Source organism: Momordica charantia (assembly GCF_013281855.1).
Source record: "Momordica charantia cultivar OHB3-1 chromosome 9 unlocalized genomic scaffold, Mcharantia_2.0 BLBB01000009.1, whole genome shotgun sequence".
NCBI classification, from domain to species: domain Eukaryota; kingdom Viridiplantae; phylum Streptophyta; class Magnoliopsida; order Cucurbitales; family Cucurbitaceae; genus Momordica; species Momordica charantia.
The window spans coordinates 30,977,320-30,991,362 of NW_028275167.1; the positions used below are offsets into that span (position 1 = coordinate 30,977,320).

General features: G+C 36.5%; 2 protein-coding genes across 4 annotated transcripts; one reads left to right on the forward strand and one right to left on the reverse strand.

The window, feature by feature from the left end:
• On the forward strand, positions 1-7,207 carry LOC111025793 (homeobox protein knotted-1-like 6). 2 transcript variants are annotated; one of them, XM_088117265.1, is made up of 6 exons: positions 1-647; positions 1,190-1,309; positions 1,460-1,595; positions 5,945-6,189; positions 6,405-6,591; positions 7,067-7,207. In XM_088117265.1, exons 1-5 carry the CDS (start codon positions 336-338, stop codon positions 6,564-6,566), a joined length of 975 nt encoding a protein of 324 aa, XP_087973391.1. In that variant the 5' UTR covers positions 1-335; the 3' UTR covers positions 6,567-6,591; positions 7,067-7,207. The 2 variants fall into 2 exon arrangements, with proteins under 2 accessions (XP_087973391.1, XP_087973392.1); XM_088117266.1 differs by lacking the exon at positions 7,067-7,207 and having other exon boundaries at positions 6,405-6,706.
• On the reverse strand, positions 6,264-11,040 carry LOC148209330 (cysteine-rich receptor-like protein kinase 3). 2 transcript variants are annotated; one of them, XR_015787143.1, is made up of 8 exons: positions 10,102-11,040; positions 9,056-9,169; positions 8,830-8,969; positions 8,534-8,744; positions 8,190-8,424; positions 7,711-7,855; positions 7,015-7,616; positions 6,264-6,652 (listed from the first exon to the last, which is right to left on the reverse strand). XR_015787143.1 is itself a non-coding variant. In XM_088117264.1 (7 exons), the coding sequence occupies exons 1-7, from the start codon at positions 10,880-10,882 to the stop codon at positions 7,287-7,289; spliced, it is 1,956 nt and encodes a 651-aa protein (XP_087973390.1). In that variant the 5' UTR covers positions 10,883-11,040; the 3' UTR covers positions 6,264-7,286. The 2 variants fall into 2 exon arrangements, 1 of the variants encoding a protein (XP_087973390.1); XM_088117264.1 differs by having other exon boundaries at positions 6,264-7,616.
• Positions 11,041-14,043: the final 3,003 nt, after the last annotated feature.

Genomic DNA, 14,043 nt, shown 5'->3' on the forward strand with positions numbered 1-14,043 from the left:
AAGAAAAAAAGAAAAGAAAAAAAAAGTGGCTCCCTCTCTAATCTTAGCTCTGGGTTGCACAGTGCGAAACCAAACCTGGCGCTTGGCAATAACAAGAAGCATCTCATTCGTTGTTTGTTCTCCGGAAAACACACTACCCGAGAACGCCTGCACTTCCCCTCTGCCACTCCCAATTCCGGCAAACCCCATCCTTCTTTCTCTTCTTCTCCTAATTCCTATTTCCTAATTCCAATTATTTTTATTCCAACTTTTCCTTTATCTTTATCATTAAATTTCGCCTCCTTCTCCGACCATTTCTCTCTCTCTCTCTCTCTACTGCAACTGCAACCTGATCTATGGAAGAAATGTACGGACTGCAATCCACGGCGGAGTATTCGGACAAGGCGTTGATGTCGCCGGAGAATCTGATTCTGCCGCCGGATTACCAGACTTTACTGGCGTCGTCCGGGGACTTCCGCGATCGGATTCCAGTGTTTGGATCCAACGAATTGCTGTCGGCGGCAGCCTCAGCGATATCGGAAGCCGAAGCGGCATCGATCACGCCCGAAATTCAACGTGAAGACGATTTCATCAACGTGATCAAAGCCAAAATTTCTTCTCATCCTTCTTATCCTCGTTTGCTCCATGCCTATATTGACTGCCAAAAGGTGAACACCGCTCTTTCTCTCAACTCTCAACCACACACCAAACGAAGAAAAAAAAGAAAAGAAAGCGGTCCACTCTTACTGTTCTTTTGCACAGCTACCTTCATAAAATCCTAAATCCTAATTCCTAATCTTCTTCTCTTTCTTAATAATTACCGCTATTTCTTTTTTTTTATAAATTTATTTTACCAGAAAATAGAACTTTCTCGGCTTTAAATGCTTCTCAGACACTGTGAACGAAGACGTATAACTAGGATAGAGAGAGAAATCGCCTATTTACTAGTCTAGAAACGCTTTCTTTCTCGGTTTTTCACCTGGCCAGGGTTCAGGTTTTGTCCCCTATATTTTATTTTTCTTTCTTTTTTGGCTTTACACAATAGCGTAATTATTGTTACCTAATTCCGAATTCGGCCTCGAAAGGGGGGAAAACTGCGGGAAGAATTATGAGTTTGTTTTGAATTGGAAGTAATCAAGTGAACTTTGACATGAATTATGAGTGAGTAGAAGAGAATATGAAGAGAGTTGCGTGGGTTTATTGCGCGCAGGTAGGGGCGCCTCCGGAGATTGCACAGATGTTAGAGGAAATCCGTCAGGAAAGCGACCTTTGTAACCGTCACGCTGTCACCACGTGCTTGGGCGTCGATCCTGAGCTCGACGAATTCATGGTACTCATTCTGATTTCTCTCCTTCTTCTCCATAAACATTTCAAAATCTCTCTCTCTCTCTCTCTCTCTCTCTCTCTCATTATTATTTTCTGTTTATTTGTTACGATTCTCTCTCTCTCTCTCTCTCTCTCTCTCTCTCTCTCTCTTAAGGATACGTACTGCGATATGTTGGTGAAGTATAAATCAGATCTCAAGAGGCCTTTTGATGAAGCGACGACGTTTTTAAATAAGATCGAAATGCAACTTAGTAACCTCTGCAATGGCGCCTTCTCCAGAAGCCTTTCCGGTCAGTAATCACTAACCAGTATTCTTTGATGTTAATCACTGATTATATTTTCTTGCCGTCACTTGTGTTGGTTAAATAATGACACTAAAAAAAAAACAAGATTAGGAGATTACTGCTGATTGAAAATTCTAAGGTGTTAACAACCAATAATTCAAAGGAACAGCCAAACCCTAGGAACTATGGATATCGGCTTGTGTCTTCGATTGCAACTCTTATCTACAGTCGCTGTTTTTGGATTACGACCTTGTTAATTGTTCGTTGAATGTTGATTCTTTATTCATTATATTGGAAATCTTCAAGTGCAATAATGAAGGCTTCCAAATAGTGTTTCCTAATAATTTAGAGTTTTAATTATTACATTTTTCTTTCGTTTGTTTAACTGCGGCTATCCATCTATCTTGTTCTTGTTTGTTGTGTTTGTTTCATTTTCTTCGCTTTTATTATCTCTATCTCTCTTTTCATTTTCTATGCCAAAAAAATAAACAAATAAATAAAAATAAATATCAATCCTGGAAGTGTGAACTTTTTCCGTGTTGGAGATTCTGATTTTGACATTTCAGAGTTGAGTGTGACGACATTGGAAATAGTAATATGATTGGGCGTATTAATTAATATACATATTTGTCTACTGGTAGAAAAATCCTTGTAAAAGCCTTTAAATTCTATATCCATAATGCATCTCATTTTTAATGATAGACAAAACGGTACTAATTTGTTTTTAATTATTTGGCCCGAAATACTGGCTGCCTTAGCTTATCATATATTTGAAATCTTACATATGGGATGTCTTAGTAAACATAATCAATCGATTCTCAATGATCCTATTGTTAAAGTATTTTGTATCATACATGCATTTCGCTTATCATTATTGACTCTCTTTAATCATTGTGAAGTAGTAATTTTTCTGATGTTTGATAAGTGACTATTATTCTTTCCAATAATTGTCTACCAAAAATCCTATGAAAAAATGCTAGTGAATCCACCCCCCCCCGCCTCCCCTTTTTTTTCTCTTCTGTGTAGGTAGAGATTATATGGAGGATAGTAGCAATATCACGCCAAATATAACATTACAATTCCAGAAGGAAAGATAAAATCATAAATTTTTTCTTTAGAAATTTCAAGATGAAATTACTTTTGAGTATATATACTTTCAATAGTAAGTATATGGGGAGGCCAAGAATTCCTTTTTCAGTGGCCTGCATAAATTTGTTCGGTCAATAATTTCTTGAATTGATCATCACTGTTGAAGATTTTTCTAGGTACAAAAAAAGGATAGCAACTAATTAAAATAGACAAAAGATAGTTTGTGATGCCATTAAGGAGATAAAAGGAGTGGATAATTCTCACTCAGACAGCAAACATCATTGCATTAGTGTGTTAATTTATGAGTGTTACATATATACGTGTCCGTATTATATGATGAATCTTTCGTAAGGTATATAATTGACATTATCTTAAACGTGATTGTGATGGCTGTGATAATGTTTGTCGAAGATATTTTAATTACAATTTTAAAGTGTGTTAATTTATGAGTGGTGCATGTAAGATATGGAAAATGAGAAAATGAACCTTGGGACTTGTCATGAAGCTGTTGACTGCAGCTGATAAAGTGAAGTTGCAGTAACATCTTCTTGAAACTTGATTAGTTCATTTAAACGTCAAAAAAGAACTTTCAATCCCCAGGTAGGAGAAACCTCATTATTATAGAACAAATCACTGAACTTGCTTTGTGTTGTAATGCTGATCTCTAATTTCTCTGACATGCAACTTATGGGAATGGGTATGGCAGGCTTTAAAGGTTAAATTAGTTTTTTCCTTAAAAAAATGAGTGATCTTAAAAAAGGGGTTGTAAATCAAAGATAATGGTTGGCAACTATTGTTTTTAATTTACTTTGGAAGTACAAATTAACTTTTCAGGTGTGATGTTATCTTCATTAAAAAAATAGCCTCGTGTTCAGCCTGTCTTTGCACGAGAGCTTTAGTGAGTTCTTTATATTCTTTCATATATATAATCCCTTATATTAAAGTCTCTTTGGACATGCGACCGTTGGCAGACTTCCATTTGGATTTCAAATGGGTATGCGTTCACGTGCTCGAACGGTATTTGCTGCCAATATCTGGCTGGCTCGTTTTTATGCAAGAACTTAGCATCTCATGAGGACACAACAAAAGATTTGGCACGAACTATTTGCCTTATTATTTCCAACTAACTGCATTATTGCACTCTCTTTGGACTCACTTTTAATTTTGTGTGCGAATTCCCCTTTTTATTATCTTGTCGTAATGCTTTTCGTCCATCCTCATCCAGATCATTCTAGATAGATTTGTCTTAAGAGCTAGTCGGTCACAAAGTTGATGTAGGAAAGTGGGATAGATTAGTTAGCAGAAATTATTCCAGAAAATTGAAACAATATATGACTGGTAGTATGTTATTTAATGTCTACCATCAACACAAGTTAATGTTCTTTTTGGGTATCTACTTCTAGAACGAGGATATAAAGGCGATGATCTAGCTGTGTTCATCATATAAAATCACTATATTTCTTTTTGGACAGTGAGTTACTACATTATTTTGTCTGGAACCCCCAGCTAAATAAAGATCACCTTTCTCTGGATTTAAAAATTGATGTAAAAGGAATGAATAATGATTACATATTGGTTGCATATCTAGCTTATTTGTGATGTTATTGTTATGTGGTCTTTGTATCCCACCCCTCTTAATTACTATTTTTGTTTTTATAGTTTTTCTGCTGGTTACAGTGATAGCAGTATTCAAATTATTATCTTTTTCTCGGAACCCACTATTTGTGTACAGCAGGATTCCTTGCGAATGAACTCTAATATCCCAAGTTTTATATGACCCATTTCGTAAATCGATCCGAACTTTTTGATGAAGAAAGAGTAAAAGATGGGTCTTTAAACCTAGGGTCTGTTGGGGCGAGTACTAGGTGGTGGAGTACATGCTTTTATGTGCCATTAGGAAATACTGAATAGCTTTTGTTTCTGCCATGTGTATTTTACTCACCAATATAATGGTCACGGCTTGCTTTGCTTGGTCTTGATCGCCATTTTTATCCAGGAGTAAGAAGCTTGAGAATGTACAGTGTTCTGGGTGGGAAATAAATTCTGGGTAATGGCATGTCCCACGATTGAAAACTGAGAAATTTTGTTTGGCAGAGAAAAGGGAAAGGAAAAGAAAAAAAAGAAAGGGAAAAGTTAAGGGAAAGCCCGGGTTGAGCGGGTGGTCGAGGTTTCCACACTGTCACATGTACTCCCGCAGTTTTCGCTGCGAAGGTGCTTTTGGCGCCCTCTCTTACCCACGCACTTAGTCACTCCCAGCTGGTTAGTGGTTGTCACTTCTATCGACAAGTACTCTTCGTGCGGGTGATGTGTACGACACGTGTCTCTTTGTGGCTGGTAGCTGGGCTCACAGTTTTCACCCATATCCGTTGCTTTATCTTTCCCCTTTTGGGGGGCCCTTTTTCTTTGTTACACTTAAGATTGAAGTTGGTGCCCATCACCGACTTTTTACTTTGTCTGAACAGAATCAGCTAACTAGCCAAGAGATGCGAAAGGAAAGTCAGGGTTTGGATCAGATCAGAATAGTTCCTCGCTAACCAGGTGGGGTGGGGGATTCTGTTTCTCACCTTCCACCTTCCTTCTTAAATCTTACAAACTAAAACAATCAGTACTCTCTCCCTTTGTCCGGATGGATACTCTATCCTTTTTTTCCAGACTTCCAAAGTGTGACATTTGAAAATGTGAGGAAGTGGTCTGGAAAGGGGTGGTCATTTAATTCACTATCAACTAACAACTACCATGTGCTTTGTTCCTGGCTGGGCATGGACATTGGCATGGGCATTACCCGGTAATAAGGATATGGGTAAAGTGTCACTTTCGTCTGGTGGGGGCATCGCTTACTGCTACTGCTCATGGGATATAGTCGAGGGGAGAGGGGGAAGAAGGTTTTTTTTCTTAAATTTTTTTCTATTAACCTCGAAACTCTCGTGGGTTGGGTTGGGTCATTCCAGAAAGTGAATTTATGTGGCCGTTCAGTCTTGTCTATTCTGACTGTGAGTTCCTCCACGCCCCCCTGCCTCTGACAAATGACTTAACCAGACACTGCTGAAACGCACCTTGGGCTTCCCCTTTTCCTTCTTCCCTTTTTGCAGTTGGTAGTCAAATCCTTGTTTTACCTTTGAATGCCTTTCTCTGTGGGGTCCCCGTCATCAAACTCCTCCTGTCTGCCCTTCTTCTTTGAGATGTTGAATCCTAATTTTTTTAAGAAATTTCATCTGATTAAACATGGGCTGGGTACTGGGTACTAATTTTTGCTATCACGTGAATAGATGAAGGTGCTGTCTCATCGGATGAAGACTTAAGCGGAGGAGAGATGGAAGCTGTGGAGGCGGAGCCTCAAACCAAAGGCGAGAACAGGGATCTCAAGGACAAACTTTTACGTAGATTTGGCAGTCATATTAGTACCTTAAAATTGGAGTTCTCTAAGAAGAAGAAAAAGGGAAAATTGCCCAAAGAAGCCAGGCAAATACTCTTTGAATGGTGGAGTGTTCACTATAAATGGCCTTATCCTACGGTATGTTTACTTATAACCTTTTGTAAATCTTGTAATTTGCATGGTATGGTCTCATGAAATCATACCTTCTCACGTGCTACGAAGCATAGATTTTCAAAATAAATTTCGTTTGAATTCACAATATCTAAAGTTGTTTAATTAAATAATAAATTTCCCTCATCATTGACATTGAGAGATAGTTTATGGGCCATAACCCGGTGCTTATAATCTTGCAGGAAGCCGATAAGGTGGCGCTGGCAGAGAGAACAGGGCTTGACCAGAAGCAAATTAACAATTGGTTCATAAATCAACGGAAACGCCACTGGAAGCCATCAGAGAATATGCAGTTTGAAACAATGGATGGGCTTTCTTCTGGTAGATTCTTCAGAGAGGACTGAGACACTCAATTAACCATCTCAACATGTATATTCCCAGTGTTGTTTCCTCTGATCTCGGCTTTTGTTTGCTTTCCCTTCATGTATATCTGGAAAATAAAACAATATATATATATTTATATGGTGAAGAATTTGGACACTCATATTATTGCTTGTGTTACCAACATACAGAAAATAAATTCCAAGTTTCCAATGTTCACAAATACTAAACCCAACTCTTAGGATATACAAAAAGTAAGAACAATTTCTCATGATTACATTCTAGAAAATATTGTATCACAGAAATTTACTGTTATGTAAAGCACCGTGATTGGGAAGTTATATCATATGGTGGCAGTCTACTTATTCTTCATACAATAAGACAATTATAAAACTCAAGAAGCCGAAATTTTCCTTCACATCATATTACATGGACTATATATGGAATTTACAGCATACAAATTGCACTTACCAAACTTGGAGTGCCATTCATTAGAAGCTAATTGTGTTCTAAAACTTGGCAGGTACCGACCCTGCAATCCTCCGACCAGTGGAGATTAGAATGTTGCGTTTCTTGTTTTCCACGAGACCGTATAATGTACACGACGATGAAGGCAAGTTGGGAGTTGGGAGAATGACAAGTTCAGGAAAACTATGGCAAGCCTTCACCTGTTATCTATCAGGGTTTAATATAAGAGTATGCTATATATATGATCAGAAATAATTTCACAAGAACGCCGCAGCTCATCTAGGATCGATGATGCTTTGAGTCATGTTAGTTTGTGAAGACCCTGAATTCAAATCCAGAATGGGTTTGGATGACCCTGAAGAATTCTGGAATTTTACTTCTCCACTTGAAGAATGAAGATATGGAGGTTGCTTTGGCTGGGGAATCTCATAATTTTCTGTAATCATTTTCACAACCATCGACATAGATGGCCTTAGATCAGCAAAGGCTTGCACACAAACCAGACCTATTTGAAGCATTTGAGATGCTGCATCTCGTGGAAAGTTGCCTGCAAGAACAGGATCAACAGCTGCATATAGCTTACCCTCTCCATAAAAATTCCAGACCTTAAGAAACAAAGACAATGACGGTCCGTGTCAGTTTAATTTAGGAACTTTACATTAGAGGATAACAGAATGATGTAAGAGATAAAAGATTCACCCTTTGTAAGATGGAGGTTGCATCTTGATAGAAGTGACCATTCCTCCTTCCTGTGATAACTTCAATGGCAAAAACTCCAAAACTATAAACATCTGCCTTTTCAGACAACTTGCCACGCACTACATATTCTGGAGCCATGTAACCTCTGCAAGTGTAAAGCATTTAAATATGAGAAAAGGACTTGGGAAAAACATTAAGATGATAGTCTTGTTGGTATTTTCATGAAAATTATCAAGCTGCTAAATGTTTCTATTGACAAGTAAAAGTTGATTGTAGATGCATGAGTTTAGGCATAATCACAAACTTGTGAACGAGCAAAGATGTCCAACTGTTAACACAGAATGCATTTAGGGGCAAAACATGTTTGCTCTACACATGTCCAAAATACGTCAACATACATTAGTTACTTATGGTCTGAGCAAAACTTCATGTTTTGGAAAGTAGATAAGAGTCCCAAATGATATATTATGGAAACTTACAGCGTGCCAGCAATTGCAGTGCTAATGTGTGTCTTATCTTCAGGAAGCAATCTAGCGAGCCCAAAATCAGCAATCTTCGGAGTGAAATCATTGTCCAGCAGAATATTGCTTAATTTTATGTCTCGATGAATGATTTTCACCTTTGACTCCTCGTGAAGATAAGCCAAGCCTTCAGCTGTGCCTAATACAATCTTAAACCTGGATTCCCAACTCAGTGGCTGGACATTCTTGTTACCTGATGCACATAGAAAACAGAGATTAAGTAAAAGAATTTCAATTTCTTTAATTCTTTTAAGAATAAAGCTTCTTAAATTAGACATGGGATTTCGGGGTGGAATCGTTACCAAAAAGGTAATCATGCAGGCTTTGATTTGGCACATATTCATAAACAAGAAGGCTTTCCGGGCCTGTAATACTGCATCCCAACAGCCCAACAAGATTTTTGTGTCGAATGCCACTTATCAAATTCACTTCATTAAAGAAATGATCCACCCATTGTCTTGTATTGAAGAAAAGCCTCTTGATTGCTACAACTCTTCCATCTGATAGAGTTCCCTGTTTAACATAATGAAACTTTCTTATTTAGTTTGCATTTTTGAAGTTCTGAGTATGCCCAAGACAACGAGAGACAGAATAGTACTTTATAAACTGAACCAGAACCTCCTTGTCCCAGTTTATTGGACTGGTCAAAGTAATTTGTGGCCCTCTCAAGAGTCTCGTATGAAAAATTAAGTTTGGACTTGTTAACGATAGCTAGAAGAGGACCGAGTTGCTTTCTCTCTGAAGCAAAAAGAAAATTGCAATGAGTTGAATATTTTGACGATTGAAAGAAAACTTTACCATAGTCACATAATAAAAGCAAATACCTTTGCGTTTCCTCACAACATTCCTTCTGGCACAGAAAACAACCGTTGCAATAATCAACACGGCAGCCACGGCAGCAGAAACTGAAGCCAAAATTATTGCCAAACGGCTCCTTCCTGTAAAAATTAACATATGAATTATTTGCCACCATATCTCAGGATAACAGTAGGTTCTTTTTTTTTTTTTTTTAAACCAAACTAAGAGAAGCAATGGCATGAAAATGCTTGGTTCACAAACCAACAAGCAATGGTGCAGAGGACTAATAAGATTGAAAAAGTTCTATTTAGAAGGACAGGAAAATTTTAATATATCACATGGTTTAACAAATCTTACACGGCTAATTGGAAAGAGGAACTCGATTTCAGTAAACTATTGTAGGCACATTATGAAGCTCCAGTCAAAGTGCCTCCACATGCTTTAAATTTTCTCTAGGACTCATTTGAGCTTGTTTTATATATTTGGACAGTGTAGAGAATGTGGAAAAACATCCACACCATTGTTAATCTCATCTCGCGCAATAATAAAAGGACCTCTCATCACTGTAAATTAGATTCCATTCTAATCACTGAAACTGAAAATCCAAATTCTCCTCATCAAGTTAACCATAAATACATTTGAGTACTCACGACAATTTTATCCATTTTGATGGTTAGGTTATGGGGTTTTTCAGGTTCATTCAAGTCTCAAACTTAAACTAGGTTTAGAACTTTCATTAATCTACACCACAACTATCACCATCTCTCTCTCCAAAATGTTCTAACATGCAACTCAGCTCGTGAACAGAGAACAGGGCATCATAAGAGACTACCAGTTAGGCCATATTTAAGGTTAATTCTTTTGCATTTTATATCCATGACTATGAGCAAGCTTACATACATCCCGACTAATCTCATAGGTTATCCCCCAGGTCCCATAAGATTTTAATATCCAGGTAGGAACCACAAGAAAAGTCTCTTATGGCAATTTGTTTCAATTGAACGATAAAGTAATCCAGTGAAGAAGCAATTCTTCAAACAGTTTCACTGCAAGTAAATAAAACCGAACTCACCATTGCCTCCAGTGGCAGTTGCCGTGCTGTTGAAATAAAATCGTTGAGTTGAAAATCTGAAGTAACAGCCAGCATTTAACGCCCTTCCTTCAGCTTTTGGAGGACACGAACCTATTTCCTTAGCAGCAGCAACCAAACACTTCGAACAAGAAGCCCCTCTCACAAATTTCCAACACTGACCCAATCCAAAGACGGAAACATTTCTCAGATTCACCAATCCAACCGCAAACCCGTCGTTCTTGGGCGCTACTACACTCAAATTCCTCGCCAATTCCATAGCATTAGCACTAAAAATGGTCTGATTCCCACTATAATCCGACTTCCCACATACAGCCCTATCCACTGCACTCAAAGATTCGTTGAAGAAATTATAATAATCATACCTAACATAACAGCCATCGAAGAATAGCCTTCCCCCGCGAGTAGCAAGTTGGAAGGGGAGACACCGCAGGATCTGAGTTTTCATCGAAGCAAAGCAGAGATCGCAGTCCGACTGGGAGAGATCGTTCATACACTCACCAAAAGCGTAAACGGTCGTGTTTCCAGTCCCATTCACGACAGTCGCAAATCGCTGCGCAGCAATTAGAGGAGTAACCGCATCCATGGACGCCAAGAAATTCGTCACGAAGGTGGATCGCTCCGGCGGGGAAGCCGTGTTGTTGGAACATATGAGAGCCGCCTCCGTGGCTCTCGGATCAGCCGCCGAATGACTTACAAGACAAAAGAAGAGCAGCAGAAGCAATGCGATCGAAGAGGGGAAATTGAAATTGGAGGGATACATTTTGGAAATTGGGGGAAAATCAGGGAAAGAAATCGAAAGTGGGAAGATTTATAGGGTGGCGAAAGTGGTCCACTGTTGGTCATTAATGGAAGCGAAGCCATTGAAAGCAATATGTATGGGTGGAAAATTGCAGATTCTGCTTCCATCGTTGACTTCTGAATCGAAAGAGAAGACTAAAGAAACCGCGTAGAACAGAACTGAGTGCAGACAAATTTAATTACGGATCATAATTAAATTCTGCGGCAGTTTTAGACTTATATGACACTGATTGGAATTGGATGGACAACTTTAATGCATCTTAGTTCGCAATTAACATCCAATTATCGCGATTAAATACAGCTTTAGAAACCATTAAACTGAAAATTGGTTTATATTTTTTAACTTCTAAAATTTTATCTATAACTTCCTAAACCTCAAAAATGGTTTAATTAAATCTCTAAAATTTGTGTCTAATCAATAAATTTTATATTTAATATAATTTATAATTTTATATCTAGTAAATCTCTTATTTATTCAATATTTTAAAATTTTATATTGTCTAATAGTATCATAGCATTCCAATTTGATGTCTAATAATTACAGGGTCCATTTGATACAAGATTGAAAGTCGATTTATTTGATATTCCTTAAATTTCATAGACTTGTTAGATAATAAAAATGAAAACTCATGAATCTACCTACTAAAATTTTAATTTAACCAAAATCAATTAAATTGGGTTGGGTTGAAATTATATTATTTGGTTTATTATTCTCTTTAAAGCATACAATTGGAAAAGAATTAATTAGTTTGATTTTAATAAACTTTATCATTTCGATTGATTCAAATTTCAACAACTTTATTTTTATGTATCAATTGTTGCTTTTTATTAAACTGATGTATTATATGGTTGATTTTGGTCAAAATCGTACTCCACCAGCAGATAATTATTAGTTTAATGCTATGATTAATATTTTCTTAATATAATAAATGTGAATGGGCAAGATACCATTGAGCTATACCTAATAATTAAGGTTGTTTGCTATATCTAACACATTACTATAATTTTGATGTATAATATAATTAACCTATCTAGACACTTGTACTAAACAAAAAAGTATCTACAGTAATTGAATATCTCCGTGGAGATTTATGGTGAGTACTGTTTCAGGGTAAAATTTTCTAATTTTACACTTAAATTTCTACGATAGGATTTTATTTTAATTTCGATTTTACCATTATTTATTACATTTACATAGTTATTTGTTTTTTTAATATAAAAGATTTAATTCCATAAATTATTATCATAATCATTTAATTAATTAGTGGGCCCCATACTAATTTTGAACACAATTCACCCCTTCAAAACCTTAATTTACTCATTCAAAATTTTCCCTTAATTCACTCTCTGATGCTCAATTTTCAAAGACAATTCAAAATCACAAAACATCTTTTGAAGTCTCAATAAACATATAATGCATATTCAAAAAATATATTCAAAATCACAGTATATATTAACTTATATATCCACATATATACATTTAAAATCATTATAGTACATATCGTTAGATATAAATAAGTTGAGTAATAAGATATATCATAATCAACTTACTATAATAATATATATCCTCATATATACAATATTTCACACGAAATCAGAAATTGAAAACAACGTTGGAATGCAAGAGATGAAGGTGGTCGACCGATGGAAATCTCCTTTTGAAAGGGATAAACGCAACGAAATGCTCTTACGACAGAGAAAAACGGAGACGGCTGGAGAGGAAGGTAGATAGCGACGGACTGTCGGAGAAGAAGAACGGAGGCTCGGAGGAAGAAGAAAGGGATGAGTTTCGAAAATAGATGGTTTTTTGAGATTTTGAGATTTTTTTTTTATTTTGGAAGGTGTCATTAACATTGATCTCCTAATTTACCAATTTTAAATTTTAATATTGAGATGGATCCTTAAAAATATATTAATCTAATTATAATTAGTTCAGGATAAAAGTGTAAATTTTATTCTTTTAGATTTTTAAATAGACGATCGGATTTGTTTTTGGACGGTAGAAATATTTCATGTCCATAAAGATATGCTTTTTGACTTATAAATCAACCGTCTTATTCAGGACCCCCTGGAATGAGTGGATTTGGGAGTTTGAATTGATTAATTTTTGTTTTGTAATTTTGTGGCCTTTCTGTTCCAGCAGGGAGAGCCGTTTTTTTTTCCTTTTCTTTTTTGAAACTTTACCGTGCCATTTTACCCTGCGGAGGGAAAAAAAACCTACGTTAATTTACCTCCAAACTTGAACAGATTAGCACGAAAACTCAAAAGGGGAAATAATGTATCATAAATTAACCGACTTTTGGTAATTCCATCGTAACTTTTAAAATCATACAAGTCAAAATCTTAAAAATAAATAAAACTGAAAAAGAAGACTCTTCCGTAAAAACATATATGTAATGGAAGACTCGGCAGAGTGAGTGGGCGCGACGACGGGAAATGCGCGGTGGGGGCACGGCGGCGCCTATGTCTCATGTGGGGCCAATTCCTGAATTCTCTGTCATTTCATTCCTTATTTAGCCTCTGTGATGTTGAATTTTTTTATATATAAATATAAATATTAAATTCTACACGTATTTTCGTTCTTTTCAAGTTTTCAAATGAGGTCACTTTAAAGTTGAATCGAAAAGAACGATTTTCCATTTTCTTCTTCCGACAAAGGTATTAATTATTGAAGAGTTTTGAATAAAAATCTCTTAATTCCCACCCTTTTTATAATATAATTTCTCACAATCTGTGTGATTTCTACCTAATTCCCAACTGGGGACGACTTTTATGTTATTGACTTATTAATTCATTGCTATATTGTCTTGTCTTTTGAAAATTACCAGTGACTAACGTTTTGTAAATTTAAGACCCACCGACTGGACATGCATTTTATTAAAATTCATTATTCAAATTAAAAATGTACAATTTTAAACTCTCAGAATGGTTAACTTGTCAAATACTTCTCACCTAATATAAACGAACTTGGACCTTTGAACATATTAGTGTATATTATATTTAATATCTCGTGTACTAAATTATTATTTACCATCTTTCCTTTCTTCTTCCATAATGCAGGAAGATATGGCATGGAGGCTTGGTCAGATGGTTAGGATGGCCTTTTGGGCCTCAATACCCAGA

Bases quoted from the DNA above. Each gene is read 5' to 3' on its own strand.
- LOC148209330 (XM_088117264.1), bottom strand. From the start codon at position 10,882: ATGTATCCCTCCAATTTCAATTTCCCCTCTTCGATCGCATTGCTTCTG. The intron at 9,170-10,101 runs GTGAGTTCGGTT...TAATTTTTACAG, and splicing joins AACTGCCACTGGAGGCAATG to GAAGGAGCCGTTTGGCAATA. The intron at 8,745-8,829 runs GTACTATTCTGT...TATGTTAAACAG, and splicing joins GTTCTGGTTCAGTTTATAAA to GGAACTCTATCAGATGGAAG.
- LOC111025793 (XM_088117265.1), top strand. From the start codon at position 336: ATGGAAGAAATGTACGGACTGCAATCCACGGCGGAGTATTCGGACAAG. The intron at 648-1,189 runs GTGAACACCGCT...TATTGCGCGCAG, and splicing joins CCTATATTGACTGCCAAAAG to GTAGGGGCGCCTCCGGAGAT. The intron at 6,190-6,404 runs GTATGTTTACTT...ATAATCTTGCAG, and splicing joins ATAAATGGCCTTATCCTACG to GAAGCCGATAAGGTGGCGCT.